This window comes from Rhinopithecus roxellana, chromosome 10 (genome assembly GCF_007565055.1).
Source record: "Rhinopithecus roxellana isolate Shanxi Qingling chromosome 10, ASM756505v1, whole genome shotgun sequence".
Lineage (NCBI taxonomy): Eukaryota > Metazoa > Chordata > Mammalia > Primates > Cercopithecidae > Rhinopithecus > Rhinopithecus roxellana.
The window spans coordinates 58,076,429-58,096,170 of NC_044558.1; the positions used below are offsets into that span (position 1 = coordinate 58,076,429).

Sequence of the window (19,742 nt, forward strand, 5' to 3'; positions counted from 1 at the left end):
CTCTGGCGCTGCCCAAGGGATGTTCCAAGCTCCAGGGGCTGCTGAGATGGGGAGACAGTCTTGGGAGGCTGCTTTCCAGCCTCAGCATGCCCTCTGGTGGTCACTTTCCATATCACCTTAACTGCCCCTCTCCAGCCCCGCTGCAAGTTGGGGTGATTGGGGTTCAGGCCTGTGGAGCTCCAGCATCCTCAGGGAAGAAGCCACAGCCTGCTTGCTCCATTCCTCTCCCCACCTCCTCCCCAGGTTTTCTTCACTCGGAATGGCAAGATCATTGGGAAAAAGGATGCTGTTGTTCCTTCTGGAGGCTTCTTCCCCACCATTGGAATGCTGAGCTGCGGGGAGAAAGTCAAAGTAGATCTGCACCCCTTGAGTGGCTAGGGCCTCCCCTCCAGACCTGCTTCTTTTCCCTGCTCACCCTCTGCTGGGCCAGGCACCCAGTTCCTGACTTCCCAGAGGATTCATTTACCCAGCAGGCCCCTGGAGGAGTGTGGTCACTCTGCCCTCACTGGCTCAGGCCCGTCACGCTTCTCTGTGCCCATGTTTCTGACCTGGTGCTGCCACTGTTGTCAGTCCCTGGGCCTGAGTCCCTGGTTGGACAGGAATGGACCCAAAGAATGGTGTTGGTATGTGGGTGGTCCCACTCGCTTCGGTCAGTGGTCTTCTGGATCCCCCTTTCCCTCACTGGCCCTGTGTGGGTGGAGAGGCCTGAGCACCCTATCTCAGCTGCTATTTAGGCATGATGCTTTGTAGAGGGTGGAGTAGACAGCCCCCTCCCCTACTCACCATGGTATTTCTCCTTGAATTCCTCTTTCTTGTTTTCTTTCCTGGTTGTGTGAACCAGTTGCTGCTGTCATACCCCTGGCAGGGCCAGGGGACCTCTTTTTGGTCATCTCTGTCCTTTCACTAGCTGCTGCCCCAGGAAGACTCCTCTAGGCTCTCCATTCTTTCCCTTGAGAGCTGGCTCCCCACCCCAGCCTGCTCAGGCACCACAGAGAATCTGCATCTCTGGCTCCCCATACCTGGACCCAGATGGGTGGGTGCCTGTTGCATGTTTAAGAGAGAGGGGCTGTGAGGTGACAGGGCACTAGGGCCTTCGCTCCTTTTCCCCTTCCATCCTTTCTTTACCAGTGCCACCCATGTCCCTAACTCCCAGGTACTGGGGCTGAGGCTCTGGGGCCTGTCTCCCTGTCACCGTGAGGGCAACACCCCAGAGCCTTAGCCGAGGAAGCCCAGAGGGGCAGCATGGCCCCTCCCTCCCCTTTTCCTGCCCCGTCCCATGCCTCAGCTTGCTGCTTGTGCCAGTTGCCTGTTTCGCTTCAGTGTTTGATTCTAGCACTTACATGTGTCGTCCCCACTGAGCCCTCTATCTCCTAATCCCTCAACCCCTGACCCCCTCCCCATAACAGTGACTTCTCCATGGAGGAAGAGGGAGCAGGAGCTGTTGGCCTTGGTTTGCACAGAGCGGGTAGGGCTGTGGGGAAAGCGGGTGAGCTGTTGTGCTGCTGGGCCTCCCTTTGGCCCTCGCTTCCCGCCCTATGATGTATGAAATGTATGTACAGACCAGAGATGTTTATACAGCCAATAAAGATGGAGTTTCCGTATTTATCAGTATGGCCGGAACCAGGAGCCTTTCCAGTCCACAGGGCTAGGAACAGGACTGCCGGACGGGGGCAGCCGAGGGCAGCTTGCTCGTGGGGTGATGTGGACCAATGTTGGGCCAGGGATGGGAATCATATGTTCTATGGGCCTGGCTGTAGGCCTGGGCCCTGGGATGCCCCCAGGAAGCACAGATACGTCCCCTGGGAGATGAGGCTTTGACCTTCCTGTGAATAAGGGTTGACTCCAATTTTGGCTAAAGTTTATAGAAATTCTTTATTAGACAAAAATAGACTCTCTTTTTTTCCCCTATTCATGTGATCCTACTCTGAATCTCTGCTCAGAGGAGGCAGTGACTTGCTCCCCACCCCTCTCCCATCCCTGCCGTGCTGGGACCTGCAGCTGGGTGGAACTGGCAGGGGCTGATCCCCTGGAAGGCTGACATTCTCCTGCAGGTGGGGCTGCCTGATCTCCTTTGGGGCTCAACTGCTGATGCCTCCTCACCCCTCACACACCCATCTCTGCCATCTGCTCACATGCAAGGTCATCTCGTGGGCCCATCCACTTAGCCAGCTGGGGGCGGGGAAGGAGAGCAGTGTCCCAGGCCTGATGCCCACTCCTCATTCCTAAGGGAGGGTGCTTTCTCCTGGGTCTCCTGGGTCCAGGCCAGGGGAAGTGAGGGCTGTGGGGTGCTGGGAGGGGTGCAGTGTTGATGTGGGCTCTGAGCTTGTGGCCTTCCTTCATTTTCTCTGGCCCAGTAGAACTTTGGTGATGAAGGTAACAATGGCGCCAGCAGGCTGATCTGGGTCAAGCTCTGCAAAGAGGTGACACACATTCTCCCAGGGGCTTCCCGGCTTCTTGGCCACGAAACCAAAGATCCTAGGGGGACAAAGGGTGGGGAGGGGGCTTAACATTCCTTCCACAAGGAAATGTAGCTGGCCTTGGTGAGATGAATCAAATGCCAGAGGACGGCGCCCTGGCCCCTTGGAGGGAAGAGGCTGAGTTCGCGGGGCTTACTTGGAGGTGGTCCCGTCTGGGTTGGTCCATCTGCAGAAGGAGAAGAAGTGTGAAGATGCACACTTCCAGGGGACAGCTGCTGAAGGGGGACTGGGGGCTGGTGCTGGGGCTGGGAGCTGGGGCTGGGGCTGGAGCTGGGAGCTGGGGCTGGGGCTGGGGCTCGGGTGGGAGCTGGGGCTGGGGCTGGGAGCTGGGGCTGGGGCTGGGACCTGGTGGGACCATGGGGGTTTGAGGCAAAGGGTTTGGAGGGAGGGTTACCTCCGGTCTTGAGGGTCAGTGCTGGAGAAGGTGATGCTGTTCACTGGATAATGGCGGCGAAAGAATAGCCTGCAAGGAGGGTGGGGAAGGTCACACTAAAAAATGGGGACCCCTAGGGGCCTTAAGCATGGGGTTTCACAAGGCTGAGTACACATACTTCCTTTGGTTGTCCGTCAGTGTAATGCCCTGGGTGGACACCTTGAAGTGGACAACTGCTGGTGTTGGGCGGGGGCTGCAGCTCAGAGCTGCAGAGCTGGCCCGGGCCACGGCTTGGGGGCCTGTCAGTGACTCTGTCTCCACTGAGGTCAAGTAGAGCACGCTGCAGGCTATGGGGGCAGGGAGTGGGTCACAGAGGGAGTGCCCATCCTCTAGCCACCCCCACCAGCTCTTGCACATTCCCCAGCTACTGCTGTCACATGCTTTACAATCACATAGGTGACTTGTTAAAAAGGCAGATTCCACGACTTTACCGGAACTACAGTCAGAAGCGAGGCAGAAAAGCCTGAGAATCTACATTCTAACAAGTTTCTCCCTGCTACCACCCCATGATCCTCTTTCTTGTTCATGAGACTTTGAGACCCTAGGCTGAGGACCCAATTCCTCATCCCCAACGGGATGGGGCTCCCCTGCCCTCATGGGTTGACCAGGGCTCACCCACCCCAAGGCCTTTCAGTGCCCCATGCCCTGTATCGACAATGCCCCCTTGGTGCCCAGGGAGAGGGAGGGGAGCAGAGGGGAAGGCTCTACCAGCACCCTGACGCAGGAGGTCTGCTGCTGTGCTCATGTTGGTGGGCACTGGAGCCTCTGGGGTCTCTTCCAGAGGATCTGAGGGCAATGAGAACCGACAGAGAAGCTCAGAAGGCAGAGCGTTCCCCAAGCTGGAGCACTCCCTCTGCCTCCCCAAGGGAAGGCGGGGAGCCAAGACCTCTGGATCCTGCTTTGGCTGCAGGGGGTGGGGAGAGGTGGGGAGGACAGATGACCAGACACCCACCTTTGCTGGGAATGTGCAGACAGCAGGGCAGGGAGATGGGGGAGATGGAGTGCTGGGAGACCAAGGCGGACAGGCTGCCTGTGGGCGAGGAGGTGGGAAAGTCCTGAGGTGCCCAGGGTGCCCCGCCTTTCCCTTCCACCCTCCTGAGATCCCTTGGCGTCTCCCTAAACCGACCCAACGTAGCCTTCCCCCAGCTCCTGCTTCTCACCAAAGTAGGGCTCACTGGGGCAGCCCTTGATCTTCACCCCTTTGGGCCCAGTCTCGATGAGGAAATGGCGGACCAGCTGTTCCAAGGGGTCCCCTGAGAGGAAGAGGGGAAGATTGTGGCTTTAGGATTCCAGGTTCCAGCTTCTTCCCTAATGGGATTCTTTCCCAAGTAGCTGAGGTCTTTTCCTGCCTTTCCCCTCCACAGTGGCATGGCCCGCACATCACCCCCACCCGCCCTGTTACCTTGCCTCTGACACCACCCCCCAACTTCGTCCCCACCCCAATCAGGTTTGGGCGTTCTGTACCTTTCCAGGGCTGGGCACTGGGTGGCGGTGTGGCCACCTTGAGGGCCAGCCCATAAGCTCCTTGGAATGAATGACTGTCCCTGATCAGGAAGGCCCCAGGGTCCTTGTCCTTCAGCAGGGCAATGGCTGCAGGGTGAAGGGTAGCAGGCAGTGGGGAGGAGAAGTTTTCACAGGGGTGGACTGAGCACCATGCAGCCCCCCTCCTCCGCCGACAAGCTCCATGGGTCTCTTTTGCCCTGGCAGCTGTGGTGGTGGGTAGGAGTCTGAGGACAGGGCTCTAGGATTCACAGGGGCTTTGACCATGTTGGATCTCACCGCCTTGGCCCAAAGCCCAGAATCACCTGCTGGTAAACGCTCGGCCAAGAGTAAACACAGCTGAGACAGGAAGAGCCAAGAGCTTCAACAGGATGGGACTTAAAACCAAGACAGACACCCGGGAGGGTGGGATGGAGGTGGGTGGGGGCAGGCTGGCTTCTTACCTTGGTCACGGGACAGGTGTGGCTTGTACCAGAACTTGGATGTATCCTGGACAAACTTGACATTGCTTTGGCTGTCTTGGGTAGGAGGCTCTAGGACAGGGAGGGAGTAGGTTCAGACCCCAGGGTACCCGGGTCCCCATCCATGCTATATCCCAGGAAAAAGGGTTCTCTCAAGGTGACCCCAACCCCCTCAAGGCCTTTATACCTGGGGGTTGGGGGACATTATCCGAGAGCAGAGGTGCGAAGGTGACATGGTGACTGATGCCTCTGGCTGGTGATGATGCCTGCTCTGGGCCCCAGGGTCCTGGCTGTTGCCCCGGCCCGGGCAGGTGGCGTTTCTCAGGAAGTGGGGGCTGGGTAAGGCCGTTGGTGTCATAGGAGGCAGCCAGGGGGAAAGCAGGTGTGGGTGAGCTCTGAGGTGGCTCTGGGCTGGCCACAAGCCAGGGCATCTGGGAAGGCACAGGAGTGAGGGGAGACCCATCTGGGCTGTCTGGGGGGCCTCGAGGCCCTTGCCAGGGGGCGTGGCGGAGGCCAGGAAGTGTGGTAGGCACAGGGCTCCGAGGACTGGTGCCATCTGAGAGGCCCCCTGGACTCCTTTCCTGAGGCCAGTCACTCGGCGAGCTGGGAGGAAAGGTCGGAGAGACGGGGCTAGGGGCCGGAGGCTCAGGCCCACTTCCCGACGGCAGCTCAGGGGCCTTTCCGGTGCCTGCCTGGGAAACAGGGGGCAAGGCCTCGCCAGAACTCAGTCTCTGAGTGGGCGCTGAGGTGGGGGACCTGGTGTCCTGTCGCCGAGTGCTGTAGGGTGGAAGGGCAGATGGTCAGCAGAGCCCCCATTGTGGCTGCTCCCACCCCACCTGCCTTCATCAACTGCTTGGATAAGAAAGCACTCGAGTGTCCCCGGCCCCTCTGCATACCTTTCCTTGCCCTGGACTGGGCTGCTGGTATGCAGGGGCGTGGAGGGACCAGACAACTCTGACGAAGCACTGCCTGGGGCATCTCGGGGAGACCGAGGCAGTGTGCTGTGCCCACTGGGGCCCTCCCTCCAGGACACCGGCTCCAGCGACTCTGCAGTGAAGGGGAGAGGTGGGCTGTGAGCAGGATGGGGCTCTTCTGTCTGGCTTAGTTGTTTCTCACCCTGTTCCCCCTTGACTTTCCCACCATCTTCCAGAACCTCCTCTGCCCTGGGCATTCCGCACTCTGGTGCCCCTCACCTGCAGATGCCAAGGGTCCTGCTGAGGCCAGGTGCCCAGGCAATGGGTACCTGTTCCCTCCCTCTTCTGTAGGGATCTCGTAGCTCAGCTTCCTAGATTGTGGATAGGGCGGGCTGCCCGGGGAAATGGAGCCAGCCCGTGGGGAGTGGGCACCAGGGCTGGGATACCCTCTGCCCTCTCCTGGAGAGCCACAGCTATGAGGCACGCGGCCATACGCTGGGCAGTAACTGGGAACTGCTCCTCCATAGCTGTATGTCACCAGGGCAGGGTACCCTGGATGCCCATACCTGCCTTCGGGGCACATAGTGTAGGAGCAGCCTTCGTGCCCTTCCTCGCCTGCCTTGGGTGACTTCAGGCAGCTGTAGTCAGGCATCGGGGCATGGTGATGCCCACAGGCAGGCAAGAGCAGAGGCAGCGGGTGCCCAGGCCGCACTGGGTGCAGGAGAGGCTTGCCAGCCTCACTTGCCCACCCTTCTCCAGCTTCCCTCTCCAACCGCAGTCCATACAAGGCTGCTGTAGGCAGCGCCAGCTTTTCCTCGCAGGCTGGGCATGGGTATAGGGCAGGCAGCCCGGGATCCTCCAGGATGACCACCTCCCGGTAGGCTGGGGCGCGATAGCCAAAGTCCCCAGTGGCTGGTTTCCCCATCTCAGGTGGGCAGGGGTACGGCCCCTCTGACAGCGATCGGCAGAGGCGCCTCTTCTCCATCGAGGCCTCAGCGTAGCCCTGGGGGGATCCCTCATAGCCCCCATAGGCCAGTCGCCTCCTCTCCAGCGTTCCCTCTGGCCGGTAGTAGCCCCCATTGGGGACCCCGCAGGACTCCCGGTAGCCCTGGCGGCAGGAGCAGTGGCGGCTGAGGCCAGGCCTGTGGCCTGGATACACTCCGAGGTGGGGGCCTCCGCCCACAGTGGGCTGCTCTTCGTCATCTAGGATGGCCGTCTCTCGCCCAGCCCCCCGGCCCCCACTGGCTATTCCGCAGCCTCCTAGGAGGCGATCCAACTCCTGCCGTTCAGCAGCCGTAGGGGGTGGCCGGCCAGGGGACTCAGCAGCTGGCTCTGTGGTCAGCGTGGAGGAATGGCCCGAGTCGCTGCTGACAGAGAGCATGGGGGGTGGTGGAGGCTCTGGAGAGGGTGCCGGGGGGGTCTGCCGGGGGGGCCGCTGCACCTGGGCATAAGGACTGCCATCCAGGGGACCCCGGGTGTGGGTCAGGGAGCCTGAGTGGGGAAGAGGATCAGGGAGGGAGGGCAAGCAGGGAATAGGGAGGGAGAGAGAGAGTTCATGAGAGGGGATGGCACTGGAGATAGCCATTGGGCCGGGGGTGTCTCTTGAGAATGGGCTCTGCCTGGGGAGGAGGGAGTGTTCTTCTCCCTGGCCACCACCCCTCCAGGGCCCTGCCACAACCCTGTACCTCCCACCCTGCAAGCTGCCCTGCGCACCATCCACACTGTCCTCGTGGTGCTGGTTGAAGTTCTCATAGGAGTCCCAGCGCACAGCCGGCTCAGTGGTGTTGTAGTCGACAGAGACCGAGGGGTCATTCCGTGGAGTGCTACCTGTGGAAGGCCACTCGGGTGTTGGGGAGCAGAGGAGAGGCAGCCCTCAGTCCCCAGCCCATGTCCCTGCTCTTACCTTTGATCTTCTCAGGGCTGGAGGAGAAGACAAACTCCACGGAGGCTTGAAAGGGGAACCTCTCATCTACGGAGAGTGGACAGTGAAGAGCCAGGCCCCTGGCCCATACCACACTCTCCTGCCTGCCTGCCACCTGCTTGCTTGCCACCTGGGCTCCAGCCCCAGGCCACTTGTCTCAGACTCACCAGTCCAGGCCTCGTCCAGCTGGTCCTTGGGGAAAGTGAGCTGTGGTCCATGGATGGTGCAGGTGTGAAACTGGACTCGGAACACCAGGGTCCGGTCTGTGCCCCGGCCAACCTTGTGATAGCATGTTACCTGGGGGAAAGGCAGGAGGCTGGGAATCAGGCCTCATGTCCTCTTCTGTGCTTCCACCCTGGGGACTGCCTAGTCACAGCTTCTGCCCTGCCTCGATCTCAAGGCGATCTCTCTACTCGCCCTCCAATCTGTCTTAAATTGGTGACTGTGTGGCTACCCACCAACCCCTGCCCCATCTCCGGGATTCTCCTTGTTGCCAGGACCCCCTCACCATGACATCGCCTTTGAGGAGGAGGGCTGGCTCCAGGCTGATGCAAAGCTGCTGGGGACCAGGGCCTGCAATGTGACTGTGGGGAGAGAGGAGAAGGCAGAGATGAAACAGAGGCTCCTGCGTGCAGAGGCGGCTATGCAGTCAGGGGGAGCCAGGAGACCAGAGTCTGATCCCTGCCCAGGTGTCTGGGGAGGCTGGAGAAGCAAGAATGCAGGGAGCAAGCGGGGCCCTGGCCATGAAGTGTCAGGGGCCTGGGAATAGAGCACTCACTAGACTCCAGACGTGTAGACGAGCTGCATGGACTGGTAGATTTTAAGGAAGGGCTGGAAGCCTGGAGGGGCAGAGGGGAAGGTGCGGAGGGGTGCTGAGTGGAGGAGCCTGAAGGTGGCCCTCCCTAGGGAGCACATCTCAGGCAGACTCACCTGTGCCGGGTTCAAAAGCTGGCAGCGTGGGGACGAGCACATAGTGCAGGAAGAGAGGGCTGCTGTTCATTCTGATGGAGCCGGACAGCAGCCCACTGAAGTAGCTAATGTATCTGGCAGAGGGCGTGTCGAGGAGAACATAAGCCTTTTCTTCTGGAAGTCACCTTGTATCATTTCAACCATCCACCCTTAGAAAGCTGGCCCTTCTCCTCAGCACTTCCTTCCCGTCTACCAGGTCACCAGAAAGTTCTTCCTTGCATCTAATCTCAATCCCTCTTGCTCCCCTCTGCCTCTGCTCCCCAGAGCTCTGCTTCACTTTATAGTGGCAGGCCCCGACTGTCCTTCAGGTTCTCTTTATGATGGACCTCCTCGTCTATTTATTCCCAGGTCTACTGCCTTCCATCCTACTAGCATGAAAGCTCCATGAGAGCAGGGGCTTTGTCCACTTTGAATTCTCAGCACCTGGCACAGCACCTGGCACACTCAGTGAAGGTGTGCTGCATGAATACGAGAGTCTTGGCCTTGGGAGCCATGAAGGGAGCTGCTCCTCTGGCCCATCCCCACCCAGGCTGCTCACCGACGCTGGGAGGGCTGCAGTTCTGTGGCCACCTTGTCCTCGCAGAATTTCCTCATGGTAAGAGTAGCCAGTGCCTGGTCGGCCCTGGGGACAGCAAGGCCAGTGTTGGGGATTAGGGACTAGTCTTCATCCTGGCCTCCCATCCCTGAGCCCCAGGGGAGGGAGGAGAGATATGATCCCCTGAGTCTAGAGGAAGCCCAGAGTGGTGGTAATGAGAATGAGAAGCACCATGTACAGTCACTTTACTAGTTTTTGGGCCCCAGGCAATTATTCCCTGAACTTTAGTTTTTTCATCTGTAAAATGGGGCAACAAAACCATCTCACGAGTTGAATTATATCCCCCCGAAAGACATGTCCCTCAGAATGTGACCTTATTTGGAAATAGGGCCATTGCAGACATAATTAGTTAAGATGAGCTCATACTGAAGGAGGGTGGACCCTGAATCCAATATGATTGGTGTCCTTATAAGAAGAGAGGAAGAGACACAGACAGAGATGCACGGGGAGAACACCATGTGATGACAGAGGCAGAGATTACAGTGATGTGTCTGCAAACCGAGGAACGCCAAGGCTTGCCGGCCACCACCAGAAGGTAGAATGAGACAAGGAAGGATTCCATCTCGAGTCTCAGAGGAAGCAAGGGCCTGCTGACAGCTTGATTTGGGGCTTCTGGCCTCCAGAACTGTGAGACAGTATATTTCTACCGTTTTTTGTTTTTCGTTTTTTTTGAGATGGAGTCTCGCTGTGTTGCCCAGGTTGGAGTGCAGTGGCACCATGTGGTCTCACTGCAACCTCTGCCTCCCGAGTTCAAACGATTCTCCTGCCTCAGCCTCCTGCGTAGCTGGGATTACAGGCACTCACCACCACCACGCCCGGCTAATTTTTATATTTTTAGTAGAGACAGGGTTTCATCATGTTGGCCAAGCTGGTCTCAAACTCCTGACCTCAGGTGATCCGCCCACCTCGGCCTTCCAAAGTGCTGGGATTACAGGTGTGAGCCACGGCACCTGGCCCATTTCCACTGTTTTACACCACCCTGTCTGTGGCTGCCCCAGGAAACTTTACAGACCATCTACTGCAAACTGTGTTGCAGTACTAGTGATAAAAGGGAGGTGGAAATGCTAACTTGCCAGCAAAGGACTCTCAATGAAGAGGTGGACTCCAGGGGAGATGGGTTCCTAAAGGGCCAGCTGGAGAAAGGGCCACTGGGGAAGGGGCTACTCGGATGCTGGAAGCCTCACCCTGCAGAGATCTTGCTGTAGTGCATGTAGGCAGAAACGATGACCCCGAGCTTGCCCTTGCTTCCCTGAGAGACAGAGAGACAGGGATGAGGGTCTGGGGGCTCCAGGCTGACCTGGAGCCTCCAGGCACCAGGGAACCCGAGGTCCTGGCCCACCTTGCAGTACAGTACGACCACGTGCTGTGGGTCAGCACTGAGCCATGTCTCCATGGCTTTGCAGATGGAGCACAGCTTGTCCAGGGGTGGAGCATGCAGCTCAGGCCAGCCGAAGTCTTGAACCTGGGAAGAGTGCAGGAGTGCAACTGGGGCTGGGGTCCACCAACAGAGAGAGACAGGCGGGGTGGAAAGGGGACAGGGCATAGGGGTCTGGGGGCAAGGTTGGGGATCTGCTGGTTGTCCATGATAACCTCAGCACTTTCCTTATCTATACAATGGGCTGATACCTGATGCATCACGTTTTGGGGTGTCTCCAGTAATATGTCATGCGAGAGGGGGGGAAGTGCTTAAGAGTGAAGTAGATGCCAATTACTACTATTAATAACGAGGAAGCTGGGGGCTTCTGGGGTAGGGGTGGCTTGGTTTAATGACTGGGCAGGCTATTTCCTTCATACCTTGGGGTTTAAGCGGGTCAGGTCATGCCTTTTCTCTGAAAGGTTGAAGAGCTGAAATAAAGGGGGAGGGCTTTAGACAGAAGTGACCTCCAGCAATGAGGCACGAGGTGGAGGTAGATCCTAAGTAAGAATCTTCCTCTAAAACAAAGTGCAGGCCTGGCGCAGTGGCTCACGCCTGTAACCCCAGCACTTTGGGAGACCGAGGCGGGCGGATCACCTGCTGGGCAACAAAGTGAGACCCCATCTCAAAAAAAAAAAAGTAAATAAATAAAGAAAATAAGAAGGTAGCTAAGGCCCGGCCTAGCTAGTCACAGCCAAGTCGCCCACGTTCCTGGATTCGCTGCTCCGTTCCAGGCGCCACTGCGGGCCCCGCCCCCGCCCCCGCCCCCGCCCCCGCCCCCGCCCCCGCCCCCGCCCCCGCCCCCGCCCCCACCACTCTGGTCCCGCCCACTGGCGGCCTCGCCTCCGGGGGTGACGTCAGTGATCAGCCTCGCCCATCTGGACCCCACGCCCCTCTCATTGGCTGACTCCTGATGGCCCCGCCCCTCACCAGGTACTTGTCCCGGTGCTTGGATTGCAGCACGTGGGCCAGCTCGCGCAGGTGGCCCCGGTGCCGCTGTTCATCGGGCCGGGCGGGGAAGGCGGCAGCCAAGATGCGCTCCGTCACGTAGGTGAGGTCTAAGTCCCAGCGCCGCTCCATGAGCGGATCCAGGCTGAAGCTCCTGGGGAGGGGGAGCCTACGCATGAACGCAGGGGCGGGGCACCCGGAGGTGGCTAGTGTGATGGGAAGGCTGTCTGTTGGGCAGCAGGTGAAGCCTGGTGGGTCCTGAGGGTGGGTGGGTCGGTCCGGAGGGAGAATACCGCTTTGGGGGTGGGGGGCTGTCCCGGGGAGCTTTGTTGAGGGGCAGTGCCCTGGGCTGAGCTGTGGGGCCGGCGGAAAGGGGGTCACGTGGGACCACCCCAGCACCCTTACTTACCTGGGCAGAGTGCTGCGCTGCTTTGAGTGGTTCAGAGATTTGGTGGATCCCTGGTGGATAACAGACAGTGTCTGGACATCTCTTTGGGTGCCCCCTACTCTAGACTGCCCACTCCAGAGCCATGCACTTTTGTCTTCAGGAAATCTAGATCCTTACTCCCAAAGCTACCTGCTTCCCCCTCCTCCTCCAGCATCACCTTACCAGGTGCTCTATGCGCCTGACTGGGGCCGTGTTTCGCCGCTAGAGGGAGATGGGGGAGGAAAAGGGAGTGGTTACAGCAGGGGCAAGGACGAGTGTGGGCCTGGGGACAGTGGAAGGGAATGTCAGTGTCCTGATGAAGGCTGTACTGAACAAGGGGAGAGGAGTCCTACCCCCAGCAGGCCCAAGGGCACAAGATCAGCAGAGGACTTAGACAGTTTTTTCTTTCCTTGTAGGATGAGCAATACCCACAGCACTCCATTCAAGGTCATCTCCTGGGGGCCCTCTCTGGAGCCACCAGACCTCTGGACACCATGGCCAGGTTCCTTGCCCTCCCCACCTCTTCCCAGAGCACACTCACCAACTCCGCGGGAGGCAAGGCCTGACAGGCTGAAGTCACCTGGAAGGGGACCGAGTAAGGAACTGAGCTCCTGGTGAAGGGCTCTCCTGGGCTTGAGGATGGGGTAGCCCCTCAGCTTCAGGAGGAAGGTGGAGGGGCCTTCAGCGGATGGGCACAGGCTCCAGCTGAGGTTGTGCTATTTAAGGGCACCTCCCCTCTGGCCTCTTGGTCCCCCACCCCCCAGGCCCCCCACTTGTTGCTCTTGGCGCTCAGCCCCCAGCCCACACAGACCCCCATTCATCCAGCTGCAGGGCAGGAGTTATATATAGAGCACGCAGGCAGGCCATGGCCAGGGACGGACACTGGCCTCTTTCACCGGGAGACCCCGCCCCTGGGCACACAGCTCCCCCAAGCCAGCTCCAGGGCCTTGGGACCCTCCTTCCCTGCCCTGCAGGAAGACCAGGGAACCTCCTCAGAGATAGGGCTGTCTTGGGTGCCCAGTGGACAGTGGGTGCTATTTACAGCTTATTTCTGGAAAGGCCCAGTTTTTCCACGGCCCAGGACAAGGCCTGCCCAGGCATTTTGAGGACCCTTCCCCAGAGGGAAGGCACAGCCCATCCGGCTGCCCAGTCTCTGAAATCCTGCCCCCCCACCCCCCACCCACCCCACCCTTCCTCCTCCTCATTCTCCTCCTCTTCCCCACCCCCATCCTCTCGCCAGCTGCAGCCTGGGCACAGCACCAAGACAAACGCTGTCTCGCTGTCCACCCGCCTGGGCCGGCCAGCCCTCCAGAAGGCGGAGTAGGGTGGTTCTTAAAGGGCCCAGTCAGCACCCCTCCCACCCAGGAGGGGTTCCCCAATAGTGAGAGGGGTGGAGGTGGAGGGTTGATGCCAGTGTGGTTGGAGAAGCCTGTTTGGGAGGAGGAAGGGACTCCAGACCCTCTCCCCCTATCAGGTAGAATCAGATACCCACCTTTGCTTCACATTTTCTGTGCGTCGCCACCTTGCAGACTAGGGGAGGTAGGGGGAGGAGAGGGGTTAGCAGGGGCCTGTGGGACAGTGGAAGGAATGGCCTTCCCTCATCTCCCAGACCCTGGAACCAGATCCTGGGACTTCCAGGATCCCAGCTGGACTGGGCTGGCTAGGGCGGAGGAGCAGGGCTAGGTTTTGAGGGAAGAGTGTGGCAGTGGGGTACTACTGCCCAGGCCAGGGGTAACGTTCCAGGGTGGGTGGAGGTGAGGATTCGAAGGGAGGGAAGGAAGACTACAGTCACAAGTCAGGATGGGAAGATGGTGGAGAATACTGGGTCTCCTGGGTTGTGGGGAGTGTCTGTCATGGGGAGCCAGGGCCATCTGAAGGGGGAGGCAGCTGCCTCTTAGGTGCCATTGTGCCTAATCCAGGAGCAGCATATTACATTTGAGATTGTGTGAGTTGGCCTGCTGGAGTTGTGCAACACAGTGGTACTGGGTAGAGGGTCTCAGAGTCACAGGACAGAGCGCCTCACCTCTGCACGAAACGCCTGTCCCATCGATGGTCACCTTACATACTGCACAGACTGGAGGTTTCTTCCGGAAAACCTTCTCCCGGAAGCTATGAGGCTCAGCTTTCCTAGGCTGAGGGTGGAAGGACAAACAGAGGTGTGAGTTCCCAGTGGGCCCATCTTCATCTCTGGGACTGGGCAGGAGCCTTGCCTTAGCACTGCACTGGTTTCCTCCATCCAGATCAAGCCCTCAAACTTGTAGGACGCACTTGGCCACAGCTGCTTCAGGGCGGTCATTTGGTCTGTCCTCAACTGTGTATGGAATCTGACCCCTTGCGTCACCTTTGCTGGGTCAGCTCCTCCCCAGGGGATCACTTGGGCCCCTCACGTGGCCCTGGTATGTGATGCCCTTGTGGAAAGCCCACATGCTCAGGCTTTCCCCCTGGTGCAGTAGGGGTACTCCCTGACTCTTCCCATCTTGTCCTCCCCGCATGGAGACCTGTGTGCAGAGTGAGCAGGGAGGTTCCAGACATACGTGTTGTATGTCAGTCCTGCAGCACCAGACTGAGCCAGCAGGAGTGGCCTCAGCCAGTCCTGCTCCTTTAGCTCCTGCTGTCCCCACGCTCCAGGCAGCTGACATGCCCTCCTCCCCCACGGTCAGAACAACATGTTTACTCATTGTGCATTGAGGCAGCAGACAGCAATTATATAAGGGAGGTGGTCATGCTGGAGGGAAACAGAGGCCTGTCACTGGGGAGAGATGTTTAGCTGGTTTTGGATGCTGTGAGCTCTCCCCTGCCCCCCTGCCCCCTGGCACTTGGGATTCATTCACACGCTGAATGAGGAAGGAGTGGACCAGATTCCCTGTTCAGCCCCTCCTGATCCAGAGGTGCAGTGAAGCAGGAGCCTGGGATGCCCCCTTATGGCCCAGGCCTATCTCAGTCCCTTCCCCTCCAAACTGTGGGTTCACTCTTCCTATCCTCTGTCTGGGGACAGCTTGTCTCCTTGCCACCTCTCTGTTTTACCCATATTCCCCCTCCTCTGGAGTTCAGACTCCTGCTGTCCACCTCCTGGGGACCCATCACAGTAGTATCTCAGGTTGTCCTGAGCTGCTGCTTTTGGGGCAAGGCTGGGAAGTTGGGAAAGGGAGTGATAGGGATGTGGGCAGCATCTCTGGTTTCTTGACTGTCCCTGCAACACTTCTGGGCTGGACCAAGTTTGTTGGACCCACTAGGACACTTGGGAGCATGCAGGCATTAGCAGCAGATATGGATGTTGTCAGTGGAAAGCAAGCCTCCAGTTCCAAAGCACTTCTGACTCCCTCTCCTCTCTCCTTTTCTGCCCTGCCACCCCATTTCCCTCAAACTTCCCCGGGCCAGGGAAGGGGCCTGATGATCTCTGAGTCTGCTCTAGGATACCTGGATAGTGCGTGGCAAAGTCCTACAGTGAGGTACCTGGGGCTTAGGTTTGGGGGGCCAGGACCCCCAGGGTTGGCCCAGGCTAGAGCAGGGAAGGTGAGAGGAGCCAAAACAGACAGTGGTACCCACTCTAACCCAAACATCCCCTCACACTACAGCCCTGGCCACTCCAGAGGGGATGCTGGGCCAGGAGAGAAGGCTGAGGAAGCTGAAATTGGGAAAAGGGCCTGGCCTGATTCCAGGTCCCCTCCCCCGCTGCCCGCACCTCCACCCCTGCCCCCTTTTGCCCAGCTGGTGGGCACTCCTACCCTGCTTGTGGCCCGGCTGCTGTCCCTCCTCCCCAGGGCTCTGAGCAGCCTCTCCACAGGGCCGCTGGACTTCATGGTGTTCTGCTGGCTGGGGTGCTGGCCCCAGGGCCTGAACAATGCTGGGGCCTGGCCCGGGGCTTCCTGGAAGCGGCCTGGCGGAGGCAGCCGCTTCCCCTGGGCGGAGGGTAGGCTGTCTGGCTGGTGTGAGGAGAAGCCCGGCCCTGGAAGTGGAGGGAAGTGCAGGCGGGAAGGGGGCAGGTCGCTGCTCCAGGAAGTGGAGGGGGGAGGATGTGGGGGAGGCCAGGAGATCAGATTCCCAGGATCTACCCTGCTGGGAGTATCAGCCTGTGATCTTTTGCTCCCCCCATTCCCCCAGCTCTGGAGTTGTCCCACACCTGGGACACCACACTCTCCAGGGATCTGCAGGGATCCATGGTCTTGAGATCCTGCCCCCAGTGGGGCTGGGTGAGAATTCTGGTCTCAGGGCAGGGCTAAAGGGCAAGTGGGGAACAGTGTGTCCCAGCCAGGCTCCAGCCAGAACTCTCAAGCTCTTGAGGGACTTCCGCTGGGGAGGGAGTGGAGCTGGGAACTACTACCAGCAGGCAGGCCCAGGATCCCAAGTGTGTCCTGAGAGTCAGGTAAAAATGGGACTGGGTGCCCCCTTCCTGTCTCGGTTTCACTCTGTATGAAGTAGGAAAAGGAAAGCATGCACTGCCCACCTTTACCCTCAATAACACCTTGCAAGGCCAAGTTCCAGCCACAAGACTGCTTTGCTCAGGTTTGGGGAGTAATCCATTTTCCTGCCACAGCCTAAGACATATGAGGCCCTTCTCCTGAAAGCCCCCAGGTTTCTGCTTCTGACACAGTGCCCCCCACTCACCCATTCCCTGGCTTTGTTTCAGACATGATCTCACAGATCCCTAGCCCTCTTTCCAGCTCTGCAACTTGGGCTCTCCACCCAAGGGCTGCACCCTCCCCCCAGCCGCAACCCCGAAGCCTGAGTACTACCTTCATGGCTCTCCTGGGTCTGCTCTCCTTCCTCAGCAGCTGTCCCGGGGCCTGAGGACTGGACAGGAGGTCCCCCCTCCCAACACATACTCCACCCCCATCCATGGGCCTCCCGCCTCCCTCCTGGGAACATGGCCAACTTCCCGTCCTGGGAGTCAAGGGAGGGAGGTGGATGGGGCCTTGGAAAAGGGGGAGTAATCTCCCTAAGAGCTAAGGGGTTAATGGCCTGGGAGTCTTCAGCCCCAAGCTGTGGACAGCAGCCCCTGGGACCGGCTGTAGCTGTCACTTGCAAGAATGTGCAAATGTGCCCCTCTCATTTGCATGGTATTTATTGAATGTCCCAGTACTCAGGCAACTCCCACAGCCCTGGCTTCTCCCACGGGATCCCTTCTACTTGCCTCCTACTCCTTCATACCCGTCAGGATGGGTTCTCTGGGATGGAGAATCCTGCATTCTCTGGGGTGAGGCCTGCTGTGGGTGCCCACTTGAGACCCTTGTGAGGACCTGACTGGGCTGGGCCTAGCCTGAGACCTCTCCCTTGAAGCTCCAATTTTCCAGGCCAAGAAGTGTGTCCCCAGGATATCCTGGCCAGAAGGTGGCATCTGTGTGGCAGGCCTGGGCCCCCGGCCTGTAACTGGAGAGGAGCACGGGCTCTGCGACCCACCCCCATCCTGCCAGGCTGGCTGTGTCCCAGCACATTCCAGGCCCCTGGCCAGTGTGGGCAACCGGGCCTGGCCTTGTCCACCCCCCAGCCCTGCTTGGGGGAGATGGGGCAGTGTGACAAGGTGGGCGGTGGGGGTGGCTTTTTTCTGTCCAGTCCCACCTTCTATGGCACATGGCCCTGACCAGGATTCCTCTACAGGATTCGCTCTCCTGCTGCCTCCATAGGGGCTGAAAGTCCCCTCACCTGGAACAGGTCCCCAGACATCCTGTCACCTTCACTGGTCTCACACTCCCCACCCAGATCCAGCAAGGAGATGCCCAAGCAGTGAGTCCGGTGAGGGGTGGGGTGGTCAGGATCCACTGTGGCTGTGAGTCCCTCCCATCCTGTGGCACTCGCACCTCGGAAGGGAGGCAGGGATGGAATCCCTATGAGCCAGTCCCGAGGGGAAAAGTAGCTCACTTGAGGAGGGCTGGGAAGGCATCACTAGACCCACTTGGACCCTCACCCTCCTCCCGCCTGTAACATTCCAGAGCCTGTCAACTCCTCCCCTAGCCGGGCCCCCTCTTTCTCCGAAGTCTTGGGTTTGTTTGGAGAACCCCCTCCACCCACACCCCCCTTCCTGGAAATAGCTGTGGTTGGAAGGGAGGCTGGGAGCCCGGCCGCCGCGGAGGAGGGGTAAGGCCCAGGGTGTGCCCAGAAGGGTCTGGAGGATGGAGGCAGAGAAGGAAGGGGGTCGCAGAGCGGGGCTGGCGAGTCGAAGTAGCCTCATCTGTGCCCGCTTGGGACTCAGTGTCCCACATGTGAAGCAGGAAAGGAAAACCAGGCCGGGTCCCGGGCCTGCGTGTGTGGCACGGCTCGCGGCCCCGTGCGCCCCGGGTGCTGGAAGGTGTGGTGGCCTGATCGAGTAGGACCGCGGCCGCGCCCCGCCCCCTAGTCACTGTCCCGGCCTCCAGCTGCTCCCAGCTCCCCGCGGCCAGCCAGAGTCCCCAGCCCCAGTCCTGGGCCGCGCCCCGCGCCCCCTGGCGCCCGCCCCTGGCACTGCCCGCGCGGCCGTGACGCAGAGGCCGCCACCCGCGCAGCGCCGCGCGGCCACTCACCTGCGGGGGGCGCCCGGCGGGGCGGGGGCGCGGCGGGGCGGGGCAGCAGCAGCAGGGGGAGCCCCCGGGCCAGCCCATCCCGCACGTGCCCGCGCTGAGCGGATGCGGAGGCGGCGGCGGTGGCGGCGGGAGCGGGCGGCCGCGCTCGGCTGGGCTCCCTCCCGCCCCCGCCGCGCCCCGCGTCCCGCGCCCGCGCCCGTGGCCGCCCGCTCCTCCTCCTCCTCCCTCCCAGCTCCAATCCCCACGTTCCGCCCGCTCCCCGCCCCTCGGCCTCCTCTCCTCCCCACCTTCTCCCGCGAACCCACACTCACAAAGAGCCGAGGGGAAAGAGGGTGCGCAGACGGGCAGCCAGGCCGCGCCAGGCACATACTGGAGACAGGAAGTGGCTGAGAGGGGGAGAGAGAGTTGGAGAGAGACGGCCGCGGAGGACACGGGGACGGGAAAGTCTCAGAGACGGGGAGAGCCTGACCCGGCGGGACACAGGCAAAAAGAAACACGCGAGCCAGAGAGACGCAGAAGAAACGGTGGGCGTAGGTCCAGAGAAGGAACTAGGAACAAGGGGACAGGGAACTGCCGCGCAGCCTCAGCCTCTCACCCTCCCCACGGGAGTGTGCCTGGCTTGGGCCTGGCTTGAGAGGACCACCCGTGGCCTACCCTGGTGGTGCTAGCGTCCCCTACCCCAGGCGGGCGCCTGAATCAGGTGAAGACACCTGGTGTTACTTTTGGCCCAAGTCGCTGGACACCCTTCCCTGGTCCTCTGCCTCACAGGAGACCTCCTGGGCTAGTATTCTGAAAGGATTCACAGCTGAGGACCTCTCCATCAGGCTCAAGCCCCCATCTCCACCCGCAAGCAGCTCCAGCCATCCCATCTAGTGCCCTGCTTTATTTATTCATTGAGACGGAGTCTCTGTCGCCCAGGCTGGAGTGCAGTGGCGCGATCTCGGCTCACTGCAACCTCTGCCTCCCAGGCTCAAGCGATCCTCCCACCTCAGCCTCCCTAGTAGCTCGGACTACAGACGGGCGCCACCACGCCCAGCTAATTTTTTATAAAGATGGGGTTTCGCTTTGTTGCCCAGGCTGGTCTCCAATTCTTGAGCCCAAGCGATTCCCTCTTCGGTGAGCCACCATGCCTGGCCCATTGCCCTGTTTTGAAAGAGCTGGACCGTCATTCCCACCCTGCAGGAGACCT

General features: G+C 60.0%; 2 protein-coding genes and 1 long non-coding RNA gene across 10 annotated transcripts in view; 2 read left to right on the plus strand and 1 right to left on the minus strand.

Moving 5' to 3' along the window:
* SPRYD3 (SPRY domain containing 3) overlaps positions 1-1,905 on the plus strand; it is a 15,835-nt gene extending 13,930 nt beyond the window's left edge. Inside the window, exon 11 of the mRNA XM_010373949.2 lies at positions 244-1,905. Coding sequence (XP_010372251.1) covers positions 244-378 — 135 coding nt within the window. The 3' untranslated portion in view covers positions 379-1,905. The remainder of the gene's footprint in view (positions 1-243) is intronic.
* TNS2 (tensin 2) lies at positions 1,851-18,749 on the minus strand. Of its 7 annotated transcripts, none has more exons than XM_030938610.1 (30): positions 18,554-18,568; positions 15,785-16,005; positions 14,083-14,191; positions 13,552-13,589; positions 12,601-12,639; positions 12,243-12,281; positions 12,042-12,091; positions 11,615-11,786; positions 11,065-11,115; positions 10,610-10,732; positions 10,455-10,519; positions 9,214-9,297; positions 8,637-8,749; positions 8,485-8,545; positions 8,215-8,290; positions 7,874-8,003; positions 7,689-7,754; positions 7,499-7,612; positions 6,065-7,276; positions 5,768-5,918; positions 5,059-5,648; positions 4,854-4,943; positions 4,375-4,500; positions 4,071-4,163; positions 3,863-3,940; positions 3,619-3,696; positions 3,029-3,197; positions 2,872-2,940; positions 2,614-2,643; positions 1,851-2,475 (listed from the first exon to the last, which is right to left on the minus strand). In XM_030938610.1, exons 2-30 carry the CDS (start codon positions 15,857-15,859, stop codon positions 2,337-2,339), a joined length of 4,230 nt encoding a protein of 1,409 aa, XP_030794470.1. In that variant the 5' UTR covers positions 15,860-16,005; positions 18,554-18,568; the 3' UTR covers positions 1,851-2,336. The 7 variants fall into 7 exon arrangements, with proteins under 7 accessions (XP_030794470.1, XP_030794471.1, XP_030794466.1 ...); XM_030938611.1 differs by lacking the exon at positions 18,554-18,568 and adding an exon at positions 16,793-16,808; XM_030938606.1 differs by lacking the exon at positions 15,785-16,005 and having other exon boundaries at positions 18,554-18,749.
* Positions 18,750-18,812: 63 nt separating this feature from the next.
* LOC104670612 overlaps positions 18,813-19,742 on the plus strand; it is a 33,940-nt gene continuing 33,010 nt past the window's right edge. For both annotated transcript variants that reach the window (XR_004059528.1, XR_749161.2), the window contains exon 1: positions 18,813-19,077. This is a non-coding gene — a long non-coding RNA (uncharacterized LOC104670612). The remainder of the gene's footprint in view (positions 19,078-19,742) is intronic.

What these genes read in the sequence shown, in the direction of transcription:
- TNS2 (XM_030938605.1), bottom strand. Translation starts at nt 16,897, where the DNA reads ATGGATGGGGGTGGAGTATGTGTTGGGAGGGGGGACCTCCTGTCCAGT. An exon ending in TACAGCAAGATCTCTGCAGG is followed by an intron (nt 9,298 to 10,454) that starts GTGAGGCTTCCA and finishes TGCTGTCCCCAG; the next exon opens with GGCCGACCAGGCACTGGCTA. An exon ending in ACACCTGTCCCGTGACCAAG is followed by an intron (nt 4,501 to 4,853) that starts GTAAGAAGCCAG and finishes TTCACCCTGCAG; the next exon opens with CCATTGCCCTGCTGAAGGAC.